The 18,198-nt window shown below is 38.4% G+C and overlaps 1 protein-coding gene across 4 annotated transcripts in view; it reads right to left on the bottom strand.

Annotated features, from left to right (window-relative positions):
- SMAD5 (SMAD family member 5) overlaps window positions 1-18,198 on the bottom strand; it is a 57,928-nt gene that overhangs the window by 27,290 nt on the left and 12,440 nt on the right. For all 4 annotated transcript variants that reach the window (XM_025860854.2, XM_025860853.2, XM_025860856.2 and 1 more), the window contains 2 exons: window positions 8,252-8,823; window positions 2,684-2,935 (listed from right to left, as the gene is read on the bottom strand). In XM_025860854.2, the coding sequence (XP_025716639.1) occupies window positions 2,684-2,935; window positions 8,252-8,654 (655 nt within the window). In that variant the 5' untranslated portion in view covers window positions 8,655-8,823. The remainder of the gene's footprint in view (window positions 1-2,683; window positions 2,936-8,251; window positions 8,824-18,198) is intronic.

Below are 18,198 nucleotides of genomic sequence, written 5' to 3'. Positions count from 1 at the left end.
ACCATTTGGCTTCACTCTCAAGTTGCAGTGGCAGCCACTTTACATAGCTAGTTGTAAATGTGTGGATTTCTATAAGTTTACCCATTCATTTCACAAATTTTCTTGAGGGTCTACTGTATGCTTGGCTCTGATACAGGGACTGGGGATGTAGCAGTAAAAAAAGGAGGCTAAAATTCCCTTTTTCATGGAGTTTATAGTCAAGATAGGGAGAGGAGGAAAGGAAAGAATATAAATACAAACAATCTGTTGGACTATAATATAGGCTATCAAGAAAAATCAAGCAGTGAGAGAAAGAAGACAGGATGAAAAGAGAAAGTGAATTTTTTTTCATTATTCTTAAAGGATCATCTCTCTAAAACTGTTTGCTTTTTTCACAACATTCAATTAATTTCAACTAAAAAAAAAAAAAACAAAACAAAACCAGTTCATCCATTTCTCTTACTCCTTGCCTCTGGCAACTATTAACCTGTTCTCAGTATCTATGATCAGGGTTTTGGTTTTTTTTTTAGATTTCACATTTAAGAAAAATCCTGTCTTTCCCTGGCTTACTTCATTTAGCTTAATACCCCCAAGGTCAGCCATGTTGTCACAAATGACAAGATTTCATTCTTTTTTATGGCTGAATATGCCACAATTTCTTTATCCATTCATCCATCAATAGACACTTAGGTTGCTTCTGTGTCCTATTATAAATCATGCTGCAATGAACCTGGGACTGCATATGTTTTCAAGTTAGTGTTTTTGTTTTCTTCAAATAACTACCAAAAAATGGAATTTCTGGATTACGTGGCACTTCTATTTTTAATTTTCTGAGGAAATTCCATACTTTCTTTTTTTTTTAATTTAAATTCAATTATTCAACATATATTATTGGTTCCAGAGGGAGACGTCAGTGATTCATCAGCCTTATAGAATACCCAGTACTCATTTACATCACGAGCCCTCCTCAATGTCCATCAGCCAGTTTACCCCATCCCCTCAACCCCCTCCCCACCAGCAACGTTCAGTTTGGGAAACTCCATACTGTTTTTCACAGTGGCTGTACCAATCTGCATTCCCACCAACCGCATGAGGATTTCCTTTTCTCCACATCCTTGCCAACACTTGTCATTTCTAGTCTTTCTGATAATAGCTACTCTAACAAGTATAAGGTGACACATAACTCATTGTGGTTTCAATTTGTATTTCCCTGATGATTAATGATGGAGAGCACCTTTTCATGTACCTGTTGGTCATGTGTATTATGTCTTCCTGGGAAGAAGGCCTATTCAGGTCCTCTGCCCATTTTATTTTTTAAAGATTTTATTTATTTATTTGACAGAGAGAGACACAGGGAGAGAGGGAACACAAGCAGGGGGAGTGGAAGAGGGAGAAGCAGGCTTCCTGTGGAGCAGGGAGCCCGATGTGGGGCTTGATCCCAGGACCCTGGGATCATGACCTGAGCCAAAGGCAGAAGCTTAACAACTGAGCCACCCAGGTGCCCCCTCTGCCCATTTTTTAATTGGAATGTTTGCTTTTGATATTGAGCTGTATGAGTTCTTTATGTATTTTGCATATTATCCCCTCATCAGATATATGATTTTCAAATATTTTCTCCCATTCAGTAGGTTGCCTTTTCATTTTATTAATGGTTCCCTTTGTGTGCAGAAATTTTTTTGTTTGATGTAGTGAAACGTGTTTATTTTTTGCTTCTTTTGCTTTTGGGGTCAATTCAAAAAATCAACGCCAAGACCAATGTCAAGGAGCTGCCTGCCTATGTTTTCTTCTAGGAGCTTTACGGTTTTAGGTCTTATGTTCAAGTCTTTAATCCCTTTTGACTTAATTTTTGTCTATGGTGTCAGATAGTGGCCCAGCTTCATTCTTCTGCATGTGGTTGTCCAATTTTCCCAACATCATTTATTGACGAGACTCTCCTTTCCCCATTGTATATTCTTAGCTCCTCTGTCATAAATTAACTGTCCATCTAAGTGTGGGTTTATTTCTGGGCTCTCTCTTCTGCTCCACTATCTATAGGTCTGTTTGTTTTTGTTTTTGTTTTTTTTTAAAGATTTTATTTATTTATTTGACAGAGAGAGAGACAGCGAGAGAGGGAACACAAGCAGGGGGAGTGGGAGAGAGAGAGAAGCAGGTTTCCTGCCGAGGAGGGAACCCGACGTGGGGCTCGATCCCAGGACTCTGGGATCGTGACCTGAGCCAAAGGCAGACACTCAGCAACTGAGCCACCCAGGGGCCCCTATAGGTCTGTTTTAATGCCAATCCCACACTGTTTTACCTATGGTATCTTTAAAACTATGAATTAATTATACTTCAATTTTTAAAAATTTGTTTAAAAAATTACTACAGCTTTGTAATATAGTTTGAAATCAGGCAGTGTGATGCTTCCAGCTTGATTCTTCTTTCTCAAGATTGCTTTGGCTATTCTTGGGTCTTTTATGGTTGTTTACAAATTTTAGGATTGTTTTTTCTATTGCTGTGGAAAAATACAGCTACTTTCATTTTTAAAAAACATACGGTATATGGCAAAATAAAATCCAAAACTCTTCTGGAAATCAAATAATTACCAAAGAACACAGAGTCAAAAATAGCTACCTCTTAGCATTTAACAATTCACCCAGAGGGCCAGCAGTATAACAACTGCTGATTCTCAAGGGTCATTTCTTTAATCAATAAAATAAATTCTTACCTGGGAGCTGAAATGGACTTCCTGGTCCAGAACTTGCTGGGGAATTGGGATATGTGCTGCTAGCAGGGGAAGGGGGATAAGGGCTATTTGGAGATAAGGGAAAAGGAGTGTTGTTGGGCTGGTGGAAAGAATCTGGAAACGTTGCATTTTGTGGCATGTGTGGCTCGTTGTGGCTCAGGTTTCTAAACTGAACCAAAAGGCTGTGTTGTGGATTGAATTCATTGTGACGAGGCACTAATACTGGAGGTAAGACTGAAAGACAAAAATCAAAAGTCATCTGTCAGCAAAGACTAAAGCAAATATCCCATACATATTAAAGGGTAGACAGAAAGGATTCAGTAAAATTGTAAACCTATTAAAACAATTTACTTTCAGGAAGGGCGGCTTTGTAGAACCTTGAATGTATATATACATAATAACTAAACCAAAAGCACTCTAAGGATTTAGGCCTGTGTAAAGAGCTCTGGAAAACAGAAAATCCAGAAAAGATACCACTCCTGTTCTGTAGGAGAGAAGGCATATTTAAACACAATCATAACACAGAGAATTTAATGTAGTGAGAGTTCAACAGAGGTGAGCACTTCCAGCTAGCAAGAATCAAACAAAACACTTTGGAAAAGATTACAACTGATTGGACATTTAAGAACAAGGAATGCCAGGTGCAGGGATACTACAGAAGGACATGGGGAGACTCCAGGAGGGAGATAAGAAAGCACATTCACAGCTGGCCTAAGCACTGAACTAGGAGCTGATATTAGAGTGTGACGCTGAGGTCAGCTACTAAGATGCCCTGAAAGCCTCTGTTTCCAATTTTGAACATTTCATCTTTCTTAGTGTGAGACACTTCACATTTTATGTTCTTCAGTCAACTTTTCCCTAGTGAAAAAAATAACATTTCCTAGGTAGAAGTCTTCCATTCAAAATCAGTTTTCTAAACATGATCATAATGAAAATATATCCAACAAGGCCTAAATATTTTGAGACCTATTTTTTAAAAGGTTAAATTTATTCAAACATTGACAATCTCCCAAATGACCAATCACATAGAAATGTCTGACTACCCTTCCCTATAGGAAATCGAAGCCAACGTGATTTCTTTAAACTCTGTATCAGTTCAGCTCTTTTACAACCTTCCCATATCTGTCAATGTAATTTTACTTCCAAAAATCTCACTTTGACTCTCACATCATTCAGCAGCAACAAAATCAATCTGTTTTTAAGTTAACTAGGTCATACTTCCCTGCCTGAACTAGGGATGTACCTGAGGAATGAGAGGCTCTGTAAGTCAGTATTTGTACTGTTTTTTTTGTCTTTCTTTGTACTGAATCAGTGTTGTAATTATGTGGTTAACATCTGATTACAATTGTTTCCTTCTACTGTGTATGACCAACTGCTGTTCCCTTTACAGAATGATGGGACAGCTGCCATTGGAAAGTAAGGCATGAGACAATAAGAATTTCTATGTTTAGCTGGCTAGCAAGCTGAAAGACTAAATGAAATAACTAATGAGGAATTCAATCCAGCTAAGAATTCCTTTATTTTTTTTTTTTAGAGGCAGAGCTAAAATCACTGACTTCTCTCTTGTCTATTATCTATACACATCACTTTTTAAAGACTATTTTCCTCCAAAATACATAGTTTAAAAAGACAGATGCTACAAGAGATAACAGAGCAATTTCTAAGCCTCCTCCCATACTGCTTCCAGAAACAACAAATTTAAACTCTTAGCCACCTCTTCTAACACTTACTTTGTGTATTGCTAGATAATATGCTTATACTGCTATTATTAATTTGCCAAGACATCATTTGCCGATTTGCTATTGTGGCAAATGAAGTAGCTTTCTTACATCATTCTACCCACTCCCATTCCCATTCCCCTCAAAAAAGTTACATAAAAAATGTTGGTTAAATCAATATCTGATGTTTATTACATGTACAAATATTATTCATTCTTGAGCCAAGTATGTACTATGATTATATTTTTTCTTGAACAGTGCTTTAAGTAAAGCTGATTATTGACTTGTTACTTCATTTGCTTAATCTTAAGTACACACAACTAATAATTCCAGAAGTCTAACAGATCTGTTAAATTCCTATCAATACTATTTTCCAGATGCCACAAATAAATAATCTATTAACTCATTTTTTCCCCTGGGCCCTTCAATCTTCTATAATCCAGACCGGTAGCTCCTTAAGTCTCCTAGAGATCTCAAGTTCTTAGACTTCCCTTCTCTTCTCTCCTGTTGGAACCCATTTCCTGGACCTCATGCTCTATTAGTTTCCTAAGAGGGGTAAAAGGAAGGGGGCGCGCCTGGGTGGCTCAGAAGGTTAAGCATCTGCCTTCAACTCGGGTCATGGATCCCGGGGTCCTGGGATCAAGCCCCGCATCGGGCTCCCTGCTTAGAGGGAAACCTGCTTCTCCCTCTCTATCTGCCTATCCCCCTGCTGATTCCTTCCCTCTCAAATAAGAATTAAAAAAAAAAAGGGTCAGAGATAAATTTTTAGTCCTTGCATATATGAAAATATCTTGTCTTTTGTTTGTCTGCAGATTGCAGAATAAACTTTTCCTCTCTCAATTTTAGGGGCACTGCTTCACTGTCTTCTAGAATCCAGAACTGCTCTGAGAAACTCAACATTCCCACTTCCAGTCCTTTCTATATGTCCTGTCTTTTCTCTCTGGGAGCCTTCAGAATCTTTTTTAACCCTGATATACTAAAATTTCATGCATGGGTCTTTTATCCCTGATAGCACCATCACTGCCATTCTTTTAGCTAGTCTCCATACCCAATGTTATTTCCAGAGCCTTTTTACCATACCAGGCTCTTATTATCTCCATGTGAAATCCAGCATGGGAGACGTTCTCTAAGGTGGCCACCATGATTCCTGCTTCTCAGTATACACCCCTGCATAATCCTCTCCCTTTCAAGGTATTATCTCTGACTTTCTGCTCACCAATAGAACATGGCAAAGGTGATAGGATGTTATGTGATGATACAATATAAGAATATAATGCCCTTCTATCAAGAAGACCCTCTCTCTTCTTACTGTCTTTGAAGAAGTAAGCTTCCACAAATGTGAGCTACTATGAAAAAGGTGGCAAACAAATGAAGGCAGCCTCTAGTCAACAACCAGCAAGAAGAGTCCAACAGCCCACAAGGAACTGAACCCCATTAACAATCACATGAGCTGGGAAGCAGATCCTTCCCCAGCTGAGCCTTACATGAGACCCAAGCCTTGACCAACACCTTAAATATAGCCTAGCAGAGGACTCAAGCCACATCTGGACTCCTGTCCCACAGAAACTGTGAAATAATAAATGTGTATTAAGCCACTTACTTAATCTGTTATGCGGCAAAAGATAACTAATGCACCCAACTAGTATCTCAGCTTATATAATTCATTCATTAAAAAAATATTTACTGTGCACCACCTACTAAGTGCCAGATCATACTACTATTCTAGGCACTGGTGATGCACTACAGAATGAGACAGAGGAAGTTCCTGCTTGCATGAGTCAATAAATAAAATAAATATCGAACACAGCATCAAGTAGTGATGGGGGTATTTGAGCAAGGACTGAACAGAGTGAGAAAATGTACCATGAAAAGATCATGGGAGAGAGTTAGGTAGAAGAAATAAAAAAAAAGAAAGGAAGGAAGGAAGGAAGGGAGTAAGTAAGTCTAGATGCAGGAGTAGGCCAAGTCCATGGGACAGAGGAAGTCTGAAGAGAGGTTACGTAGGGTCTTTAGAAATCTGTTCTAAGTGTGATAAAAGTCTTAAGTGTTTTGAGCAGGCACAGACATGATTTGGTATATTCTTTTTTTAAAGACTGATTTATTTTAGATAAAGAGAGAGAATCTCAAGCAGACTCCCCACTGAGCACGGAGCCTGACACGGGGCTCAATTTCATGACCCTGAGATCATGACCTGAGCTGAAACCAAGAGCTGGGATACTTAACTGACTGAGCCACCCAGGCACCCCATGACTTGCTATTTTCTAAAGAGCGCTCTGGCTGCTGTGCAGAAAACAGAATGGGCTGGAGGGAAAGAAAAGAGGCAGAGAGACCAATTAGAACACTGCTTAAGGCGGAAGATGATGATGGTCTGTCCTACAATAGTGGTGTTAGAGATGGTAAAAGGGGACATTATTAAGAGAGTATTTTGAAGGTACAGCAAACAGCATTTGCTCATAGCTCAAATGAGGACTTCAAAGAGAGAAATAAAAAATAACTTCTAGGCAGCAATTACATGAATGCTGGTGCCATTTACCTCAACAGGGAAAACTGGAGGTAAAAAGGAACTGGTGGGGGAAAAAAAAAATCAAAAGCCCTATTTAGACATGTTGAATCTGGTATGTTTATGAGACATTCAAATGGAGATGTCAAGTGAGCAACTGAATACAGAAGTCTAAAACTCAAAGGAGAAGTTCACTCTGGAGTTCAAAATGTGAGCATGAGCTTACAGTTTTACATGTGACAGCATGAGAGCCCATAGAGGTAAAATATGGATGTAGAAAAGGTCTAGGGACTGAGTCACGTGAAAACAGGAAAAGAAGCCAACAAAGAGACTAAGCAAAAAGAGCCAGTGAAATAGGAGAACCAGAAGAGTGTCATGTTTCAGAAGCCAATAAAGAAAAAGTTGTGAGGGGGAGGGAAAGAAAGCATATCAAATGACGGTGAGAGGGCAAGTGAAATGAGGACTGAGAATGACCACTCCATCCAGAAGGCAGTCGCCAGTGATCTTGACAAGTCAAAGGGTAGGGAAGACAGACTAAGAGGAGGGGTGTACAGAAAGAACAGGAGGAAGGTAACATAGAGACAAAAAAATGGAGACTCCTATAAAAGGACTCAAAGACACAGTACAGCCGACTGGGGATGAGGGGATGTGAATGAAGTCGGGACCAGAATTCTTTTTTAACTTCTGTTTTAGGATGGGCAGTAGCAGGATATGCTTATGTGCTGACAGAAATGGTCTAAGAGAGAGGGAAAATGTAATCCTGGGGAGAGGGGTGGTAACTGTAGGAACAAAGTTCTTGAGTACACAAAAAGGAGTGGGATGTAGCACACATATGGAGCTTAGGTTTTATTTTTTTTTTTTTTAAAGATTTTATTTACTTATTTGACAGAGAGAGACACAGTGAGGGGGAGTGGGAGAGGGAGAAGCAGGCCTCCCGCTGAGCAGGGAGCCCAACGTGGGGCTCGATCCCAGGGCCCTGGGTTCATGACCCGAGCCGAAGGCAGGCGCTTAACGACTGAGCCACGCAGGCGCCCCTGAAACTTGGGTTTTAGATAAAACAGAGACATGTCATCCATGGGAAAGGCAGAGCATGCATACGACTGACACTGACTGATTCATATACATAGGACTGACTGCTTACAGTGAACATGAATTAGAATTAGATACTTGGGAGCTATATAAAAAGCTAAATTCAAAATCCACTATTTTTTCCAAGATTAAAATCTTTAAGAAGAAAACACAAGGCTAATACAGCCTTTTAATTACTAAATCCACTGAAATGTAAATCAGGAAGAGACAAGGTTTTGTAATTCTTCTCAAGGTAAAACCTACCTGGACTCTCCACTCTCTTATAGTGGTATGGGTTGATACAAACTTCTTTCTGCTTAGATCCAAAAGGAAATTCACAAATATCCAATGGCTTTAGCTCATGATGACTCTGCAAATCAGGCCAGCGCCAAACGCGACAATATATAACATGGGGTAAGCCTTTTCTGTGGGAAACCTGCAGGCGTCCATCTAAAGATCTGGGAATAGTGACACATTTGCTTGGCTGTCCTGGACTGCTCAAGGCTTTCTCCAGTTCTTCCATGGCACCCTTCTTCTTTTTTAGCTTTTTCACCAAAGCATCGACTGCCTTTTCTGCCCATTTCTCCTCTTCATCACCTTGCTTCCAGCCCAACAATCGCTTTACTGCTGGACTAGTAAAGGAAAACAAGCTGGCCATTGACGTCATTTGATATAAATCTTCAGAGACCTTCCTGCAACTCAAAGTCAGTGGCTACTCAAAGAACAGCTCACAGATGAAAAGTCACATACAGGTTCTAAGCAGAAGTTCCAATTAAAAAGGGAGGAGTGACATTTATCTTCATAAGTGCCATAAGATTCTTTCATTGGTTCAAGTCCTGAAAGAGAAAGAGGGAAAAGGGTAAGACCCCTAACTTAAATGAATGCAATTAACATACATCTAAATATAATTGGAAAGTATGTTATTTTTAAATAAGAGCAGAAAAGCATTACAAAGTAAAACAAAAACCTAAGTCTAGAAAGAGAAATTTTCCCTAAAGTCCTGTGACCACTTACTTCCTTTCTTCCTAACATGAACAAGTAACTCACTGGCAATGCCAAATAACCACCAAAAGCAAAAACAGATTGCTCTACCTCCTCTCCTCTGTACTTTCCTAACAAGCCTCTAGACTTTCATTTCCTTTCCTTAGGCCAATAAGCCCCCAAATGCCCTTCTAAGGTTTGATTCTGAAACCCTTCACTGAAACCCTCTTCACTGAAACCCATGTCACATGCCCTGTCAATTTTGAACACAGTATGTCCTCTAATGTCAACACAGTCTTCAGAGAAATCTAACTCTTTCCTAAGGTCATTATTCTCCGTAAAGTGTTTCGCAAACTTACAAGGTTTGGACAAAAGCTATAGTCCTATTTAAGTCACATTAGTAGATGCAAATTTTATCAAATTTTATATTAGGTTTTTCATAAGAGATAACAAATCCTCAGATAAATCATAACACACATAACTGCCAGAAAAATGGGAAGTATCTATTTGTAAAACTAAAAATGCTGAATAGATTTAAAGAGAATAAATTCAAAGTTTAACCCAGAAAAGGATAGTTTAATTTTATAATTGCTATTGCCTTCTGTGGTATTTTAGGCATGTTAAGTTAAAGAACCTGCTCTAGGCAGACCACCCCACTGCACCCTTACAAAGCTCTTGGAGATGATGACAAGAGGAAGTGATGTGCAGAGGCACTGCACTGATAAGAACGGGTACAATTCCCTGTGGTCACTACACAGCCAACTACAGACAATGAGCGGCTAGTGAAACAGCAGGAGTAATGTTTGGAAAAAGGATGTCAGTAACAAATTAGAAGCCAAGAGGCTTCTTTTCTTGGGCCTAAAATTGCAAATAATGCTGCAGCTCTGCCTTTGACAAATTTCTACCAAACTCTGGCATCAAGACCATTCTGGATTGGGATCCATCTTCCCAGAAAAGAATACTTGTGTTCAGTTAAAATCCAGATAAACATAAATTAAAATAAAACTGAGTTAAATTCAACAAATAAGAATTAATTGCTTGCTATGTGCCATACATTGTGAACTGCCATGATGGTGCTTTAAAAAAAAAAAAGTCACACCAAATGATGCTTCATGTTAAGAGCCAACTGATTCATTCATTCAACATACACTTACTGAGACCTAGTAAATGCCAAGCACTGTTCTGGATGCTGATCAACCAGCTCTGGCTATCCAGACTGCTATGAACCATGGTTAGAACCTAGAACCAAGGGTGCAAAGGTGCACAGAAGTAAAGTAATACTCCTTCTGTGTGGATGGATTTCCAACGCTACATGGGATAATTTTTGTCAGGTAGGCAAAACTGGCTACATTAAACTAAAGAAAATAAGTAAAGACTGAAAGTGTATTTGTCAGTAACAGGTCACAGACTGTGGAGTGTTATGTGCTAAAAGAGCTGAGCTCAGCTGTAGCTACATCAAGGACATAGGATAAAAGCCATCTGGACCAGAGAGTAAAGGTAACAAAGTAAACCAAAATATCACTGGCTTGTCTAAGACAAGAGAAATTTCAAAGGCACAGGGACACAAACAACAACAACAAAATATGTGGGCAGACATGAATAGAGCATTTCCTAAAATAGAGAATAGATAGGTCTGGCTAACTGAGCACTGGAACATAATGGAGACCAGACGGGGTAGTGCATGTGTGTGGGAGAGAGAATATATGAACAATGGAGAGATTAAGCTGAGGAAAGGGACAAGAGGAGAGAAGCTCGAAGACCAGACACTAGATGGTAGTTAACCACTAGACAGTGCTTAATGTTAACTATTAATCTCACTATCCTCATCGTCATCATCATCATCAAGTACTAACCATATTATACATTAACCAAAAAAAAAAGGCGGGGGGAGTTATTTCTGTGTATACACAAAGAACAAGGACTAGAAGGCTACATACTAAATTCATCATGCAGTTACCTTTGGGGAGAGGCATGGAATGGGGGAGAGGCATGGAATGGGGGAAAGGCGAGAGAAAGGGGTCCTGTGATTTGTTTTATATATTTCTGTATTATTTTAACCTTTTCACAAAGGGAATCTATTAATGCATTACTTGCATAATACTAAAATAAAAATAGTAAATAACCTAAAACAAATTGTGAATAGAACGGAGTTATGAGTGCCAGTACAATGAGGAGGTAAGACTAATGTATGCTATCTTAGAGGTCAGGATGGTGGTTTCCCTTTGAAAGGAAGGGTATTAACTAGAAGGAAAACTGAGTTTCTGCCATCCTGGTAAAGTCCTGCTTCTCCTCTGGGTAATTATATGGGAGAGCTCAGTTTGTGAAAATCCAGCTGGTGGGATACTTAAGATGTGTTCACACTTCTGTATGATTTTAAAAAAATTTCTGGATATACAAAAAAGCATAGAGTGCTCAGTTTCCTTCCCATTTTTCTCCCCATCATCAACCAATTCCCCTTCTCACAGGTAATCCCTCTGTATTTGTCTTTCATGTCCCTACGGACAAATTTAACACAAATACAAACAAATACAAATATATACATAAAACCTTTTTTTACATAGTGGTATTCTAAAAAGAAAAAGGTACAGAAAAACATATGTACCATATATGCTCAAGATCTTCCCATTCCAATATAGAAAGTGCTTCCACATTCTTTTTTCTACTACACAGAATTCTAGTATAAAAGCAATCTTGCAAGCATGTCAAACTATGTCATTCCTCTGCTCAAAAATTGTTCAGTGGTTTCCCATTACACTCACATCTAAGTTCCTTAACATCACTTTATAGGGCCTACATGAGCTGGCCTTTGGCTTTCCATCAAAGTCATTTCTTACCATTCTCCTACCTAACTTTGCACTTAACCACTCCTTTCCATTTCTCAAGTGCTCCAAGGTCATTTCTACCTTAAGGCCTTTGCACTTGATGTTTCCTCCCCTGCATTCTCCCTGATCTTATTTAACATGCTACTCTTTCAATTAATTCAGCTGCTCAAATGTCACTTCTTGAAAAAGTACTTCCCTGGCCACTTTATCTAAAACAGCATACATCACACTCCCGCATCATTCTCTCCTCCCTGATCCTGCTCACTTTTCTTTCATGGTGTTTATCCTAACCTGATCAACTATCAATTTTATTTACTTATTATAGGTCTTCCTCACTGACATGTTAGTAGGCAGGTAGCTTCATCTTCCTTATCCATCATCAAATTCCCCTGGACTGAGAACAGTGCCTATTTATTAAGTGAGTGAGCAAGGAAGTAGTGAATGAGTGAACTAAAGAAAAGCAACTTGGAAAAATATACATTCCTTTACCAGAGCAACCTAGTATAAAAGTTAAAACAAAATATTGTATTTATGGATATGCACAGATATGGTAAGAGAATAAAAGCATGGATAAAAATGATACATACCAACCTCAGGACAATGAGTACTGGTTTCAACTGCTAAAAGGAAAGAAGGATGAAGAATGGAAAAAGCTTCAGTATTTTAAAACCAGATTTTAAAAAATTGGCAAGTCATCAGATGTTATATTCTCTCTTCTTATGTTAGAATATTTCATAACTCAAAATATTCAAAATTTTTAATTTTTAAAAAGTAGTGTGATAAAACAGAAAATGATCAGATTCTGTCCTTTACAAGATATAAAACCAAAACCAGGTATCACTCTAAGTCTACTAATTCTTCTGTAAAAAAGGGGTGACGGTTCTTAAGTGACTAAAAAATTGAAGTAATAAAATATGTTAGGGGTGCCTGGGTGGCTAAGTCAGTTAAACAACCAACTCTTGGTTTCAAAGCTCAGGTCATGATCTCAGGGTCATGAGATAGAGACCCAGGTCGGGCTCCACACTGAGCACGGAGCCTACTTAAGATTCTCTCTCCCTCTCCCTCTGCCCCATCCCACCTGCTCACATGCACATTCTCTTTCTCACTCTAAAATAAATAAAATCTTTTAAAAAATAATAAAATATACGTGCACATATGTGTCAACACACACACGACAGATGCTTTATAAACTAAAAAGTGCTATTCAAACATGAATTATGAGATTTAGTATTCAAAGGAAAAAGAATCAAGACTCAAAAAAATGGCTGGATCTGGAGCACCTGGGTGGGTTAAGCACCCAGCTCTTGATTTTGGCTCAGGTCCTGATCTCAGGGTTGTGGAATCAAGCCCTGCATCGGGCTCCACACTGGGCATGGAGCCTGCTTAACATTCTCGCTTTCTCTCCCACTCCCTTTCTTTAAAAAAAAAAAAAAAAAAAAGGCTGGATCTAGTACCAACCTAACATAACATATACCACTATACCACTATACACACTTTCTGATCCAGCCCAAATTCCTGTACTTTTGCCCATCCAAGAGAAATCTGAAGTCATTCTTAATGATAAGCTCAAGGCCACTCCCTCTGGTGAAGAATTCCTTCACCACCTGATTCTAAAGAGGCTATGGTCACTGAATATCATAAAAATTAATAAAACAGTGATAAGAACATATCTTAACTTTCCAAACGGAATACAAAATCTTTCCAGGAGGAAGCCTTCAGCACCTGGCACCATTCCATTCATCATACCACATATTAAAGGAGCATTTAATGAATGGTCATTGATTTTTCTATCAACTGTACCTTGAAATTAAAGATAACTTCAAATTTTAACCCAGGTGACTAAGATAATGATAACTCCATTTGCAGAAATAAGGACACTCAGAAAGTAGTTTAGTCAGTAGAGACGATGGCAAACTCTACTGGAAAAAGGTCATGACTGGAGATACAGGTTTAGCAAGGAATAGATGAGAAAGAAACTTAAGATTTGCACAAAGAGCTGAAACAGTAATAAAAAGTGGGTTTTCAACAGAAAGAAAAGGGTGGCATGAAAACACCTGCATATTAGGGAACACTGGTAGGGAAGAGAAAAAGTTACCACTGAATTATTAAAAGGAGAGGCTTACAATCAGATACACTGGTATTGCAGAGTATCATAGAAAAGGCAGAGTTTAAAAAGAATGAGAACAAAGAAAAGGCCAATGACTGGTGAATGAGGATGTCATTAGCTCAACTTCAAGAGACTGGTTTCAGAAAAAAGAATGGGTGTCAGATTCCAAAAACCTAAGACTCAATATTAGTGTTTTCTTAAAACTAGCACTGGGAAAGGAGTAGGGACAAACCATGTACTCAACTCTTTAAGTATTAAATGATTAAAAATTTCAGACACTTCTCAGGGTATTCTTTCCAAAAATTTTATAACTTTGCAAACTGCATAAATGGTATGAGCAAGCAATCCAAGTACTCATTATCTAAGTCGCACAAAGTTAAAAAAAAAAAGTAACAAAATTCATCATAAAAATTTACTGATGAATAAGCAAAAGAACTGATCAGGTATTTCACATAAGAAAATATCACAGTGGCTATTAGATGGTCAAACAGCCTCAACATTATTAGTTATCAGAAAAAAAATTTTTAAAGAAAACTGAAATATCACTCTATATTTACACACAAATCCCTATGACCCAGCAATTCCATCCCTAGGTATATATCCGACAAAAACAAGTGCTACTGTCATCGAAAGACAAGTACGTGTTCAGAGTAACTTTATTTTTACTAGGCCCAAACTGGAAATAACCCAAATATCCATTAACAGTGGAGGGGGACAAAAAATCATAGTAATAAATTCAAAGAACAGAATACTTCGCAGCAATGTCAAAGAACTAAACGTATGAAAAACATGGATGAATCACACAGACATATCACAGAGATATAATAATGAAGAAATCAGATATAAAAGATTACGTATCATTCCTTCTCAAAAACAGGCAAAACTAACCTATGTCATCAGAGACAAGAAGGTTACTAAGTGGGGACAAGAGAGAGCCTTGCGGGGAGAAAGAAATATTCTATAACTTGATTTGGGTGATGATGACACAGATGTACAAGTAAGTAAAAGTTCACTGAGCTATACACATAAGATTTATAAAAAAGTCTTTAAAAAACGTGTTGGTGAACTGGTGACTTAAAAACTGGTTCCCATTCACTACCATCTCCTTCACCATAATGACTTAAAAACCACCAGTGAAAGTGCAAAGTTTGCAAAATATGGTATGATTTCACAAAGTTTGTTAAAAGTGCCCAAAAATGTAGGGTCTGGGATTTAATTTTACCCTACCAGCCGCACAAGCAAGCAAGTTAATTTGCTGTTTCATGGATTCTGACAAAGGCCACAAGACTCGTGAGCCAGAGACAAAGGACTTTATCACTCATGGCACAGCAAGCAGCCTAAGGCTCAGACTTGCGGTTCCCTTTGCCTCCGAGAGACCCACAGGCACGGGACTGATGAAATATGGCCAAGATGGACGGTACTCCTGCAGTGAGTTTGCTCTGATGAGGAAAAATGAGCTTGGGGAATTCACCACTTTTACAATTACATTAAGCAAGCCTCTCTGTGAAAAGAGAAGAGCTTCACTATCAAAGGATTAACACTGGTCCTTAGTAAAATCAATGTTTATTTTTTATGGATATTTTTGTAAAAAAAATTAAAATGCCCTTTATCTTAGTAGCACAAATGACAAACATAAAGGATGCCTATCACGCTATTAAATTACTGTGAAAAAAATTACACCTATTAGGGGCGCTTGAGTGTTCAGCTGGTTGAGCATCTGACTCTTAATTTTGGCTCAGGTCATGATCTTCGGGTCGTGAGACCGACCCCCGCGTCAGCAACCACACTGTGTGTGAAGCCTGCCTGCTTAGGATTCTCTCTCTCCCTCTGTCCCCCCCCCCCCCCCCCCCCCCGCCCCCCACCTCTGGCTCATGCACTCTCTCTTAAAAAAAAAAAAAAAAAAAAAAAAAAAAAAAATTAAAAATACGCCTATCCATCAAACTTGATTCATTCTTTGTTCACTGTAAGAATACATGTTTACAATTATAACCTAATGTTTTTCTAAAATTTTAATTTTTGAAGATAAAGTCCCAACCAGACCTTCTATTCACAATTTAGTTTAAAATATTGATCAAATTTTAAATGGTTTCTTTTTTTAAGATTTTATTTATTTGAGAGAGAGAGGGAGAGTGAGCATACGAGAGAGAGAGAGAGAGAGAGAGAGAGAGAGAGAGAGAACCAGCGGGAGGAGAGGCAGAGGGAGAGGGAGAAGCAGGCTCCCCACTGAGCAGGGAGCCCGACGAGGGACTCGATCCCAGGACCCTGAGATCATGACCTAAGCCGAAAGCAGCTGCTTAATCAACTGAGCCACCCAGATGCCCCTAAATGGTTTCATTTTAAATGGGCTTTTTTAGAACCAATTATCATTAGTTCGGGAAAACCTACATGTGGCATGAGCTTCTCTTGATGACTTAGTTATCCTTATGAACCTCTCCACTGCTGTGCTGGAAATTCTCTATACAAAGCACAGAACATGGTCTGCATGTTCCCGACTATACAGACAAAAGCACAAAAATGATCTTGAAAAGTTACTTATAGACTTTTAGACACCTGACTTTCTTAAAAGAATGTAGCTATTTCAAGGAATCCAACAGCTTCCTTTCTACAGAATCAGTTCCTTTGATGATGACAATGATAATAATGGTAATAGTAATAAACTACTAACATTTATTGAACACTATGTCAAGCACCGTTAAGGACCTTACCCTGAGAGACCAAAAATGATTAAAATCTCAAAACAGCCATATCAGGTAAATTACATTATTCTCATTTCACAGATGAGAGAACAGGCAGAGGGAAATTAAATGTGACTTGCTTATTTCTATAGATAAGAAATGGAGCCAGGAACTGAACCCTAGCAGTCCAGCTCCACCTACACTCCTAAACACTACACAATGCCTCCTACAAAGAAAGCCTCCCACCAAGGGCTATTCTTCTCTTAAAGATCTTTTCTATTGTTCCCCGTATCTCTAACTTCTCCAAAATATTCAAATCATTATGTTATCACAAGATTATACGGTTTCAGAGACCAAGGATAATCCTGTTCAATATGTTCATTTTCAAATTGATTTTCTGTACCATTAACATATCTCATTAACATCTTCATCTACTTTAAACCTTTCTTCTCTCAACTGAGCTAAATAAGTCAACAGATATGAACTGTTTACTACTATTGTAAAAAAACTTATGTTTATTATGGCAGCCTTACCCCAAAGCTTTTTAAATTTTCATTAGGACATTTCTGCCACACTAATCACTAGAACACAGTATGCGTGTGTGTGCATGTATGTATACACCATACACACACTTTTTAAGAGCCCAACTCTATTTCACGCATCCACTTCCTTAATATTTAACATTTAGATTTCTAAATAAAATTGTTATATTGGGATTAAAACTGTTTATTGAGCCCATATGATAGATCAATTTTCTCCTGTAAACTTTCCTGTAGAATATATCAGGTTCAAAATGACACCTTGATCCACACTGAAATGAAAGTATCCGAGTGCTTGGGATACAGCAACAGATTCATTTCACTGTCTTCACTTAAGTCCTTGGTTATGAAAGAATTTCTAATTATGTATACAAAAAAACCAGTAAGATACTATACTTTTTCTAGTTTGCACATATTAGCATATGTTATGTGAACTCCAAGAGAACATGCAATACCTTTGAAAACAGGTTTTCTAGTGACCAAAAGGTTTCATTTTCAATCTCTTACCAAAAAGTTGGTTCAATTTTTCAGAGCCGTTTTGCCTTTCACTATATAAAATGAACACCCATTCTCAGTTCAGTCAGCTGTGTACATACCATTCATATGATTCTTTCCATAGTATCTCTAAACTTAACCTAGTATAGAGAAAGGTCCCAAAAGGCTGTATTTAGTAACTTCAGTCTTTAGAGGTTACATATTGCTGGGCAGTTAAATATGGTCCTGGCGCCTGGGTGGCTCAGTTGGTTAAGCAACTGCCTTCGGCTCAGGTCATGATCCTGGAGTCCCAGGATCGAGTCCCGCATTGGGCTCCCTGCTCAGCGGGGAGTCTGCTTCTCCCTCTGACCCTCCCCCCTCTCATGTGCTCTCTCTCTCTCTCTCATTCTCGCTCTCTCAAATAAATAAAATCTTTAAAAAATAAATAAATAAATAAATAAATAAATAAGGTCCTCCTCTGTGCTCCCTTTCTTCAATGCTTTCAGAGTCTACTGAGGCACATACATAACCAGTGCTAAAGTTCATCTCCGGCAAATTGATAATTAAAATATACCCATACCTACAATACACAATGGAGAATGACAGATGCCCT

Source organism: Callorhinus ursinus, unplaced genomic scaffold (assembly GCF_003265705.2).
Source record: "Callorhinus ursinus isolate GAN/ISIS: 27379988/994484 unplaced genomic scaffold, GSC_fseal_2.0 scaffold30, whole genome shotgun sequence".
Taxonomy (NCBI): Eukaryota; Metazoa; Chordata; class Mammalia; order Carnivora; family Otariidae; genus Callorhinus; species Callorhinus ursinus.
Note: the sequence above shows the minus strand (reverse complement) of the source record. Positions and strands in the feature narration are given on the sequence as shown.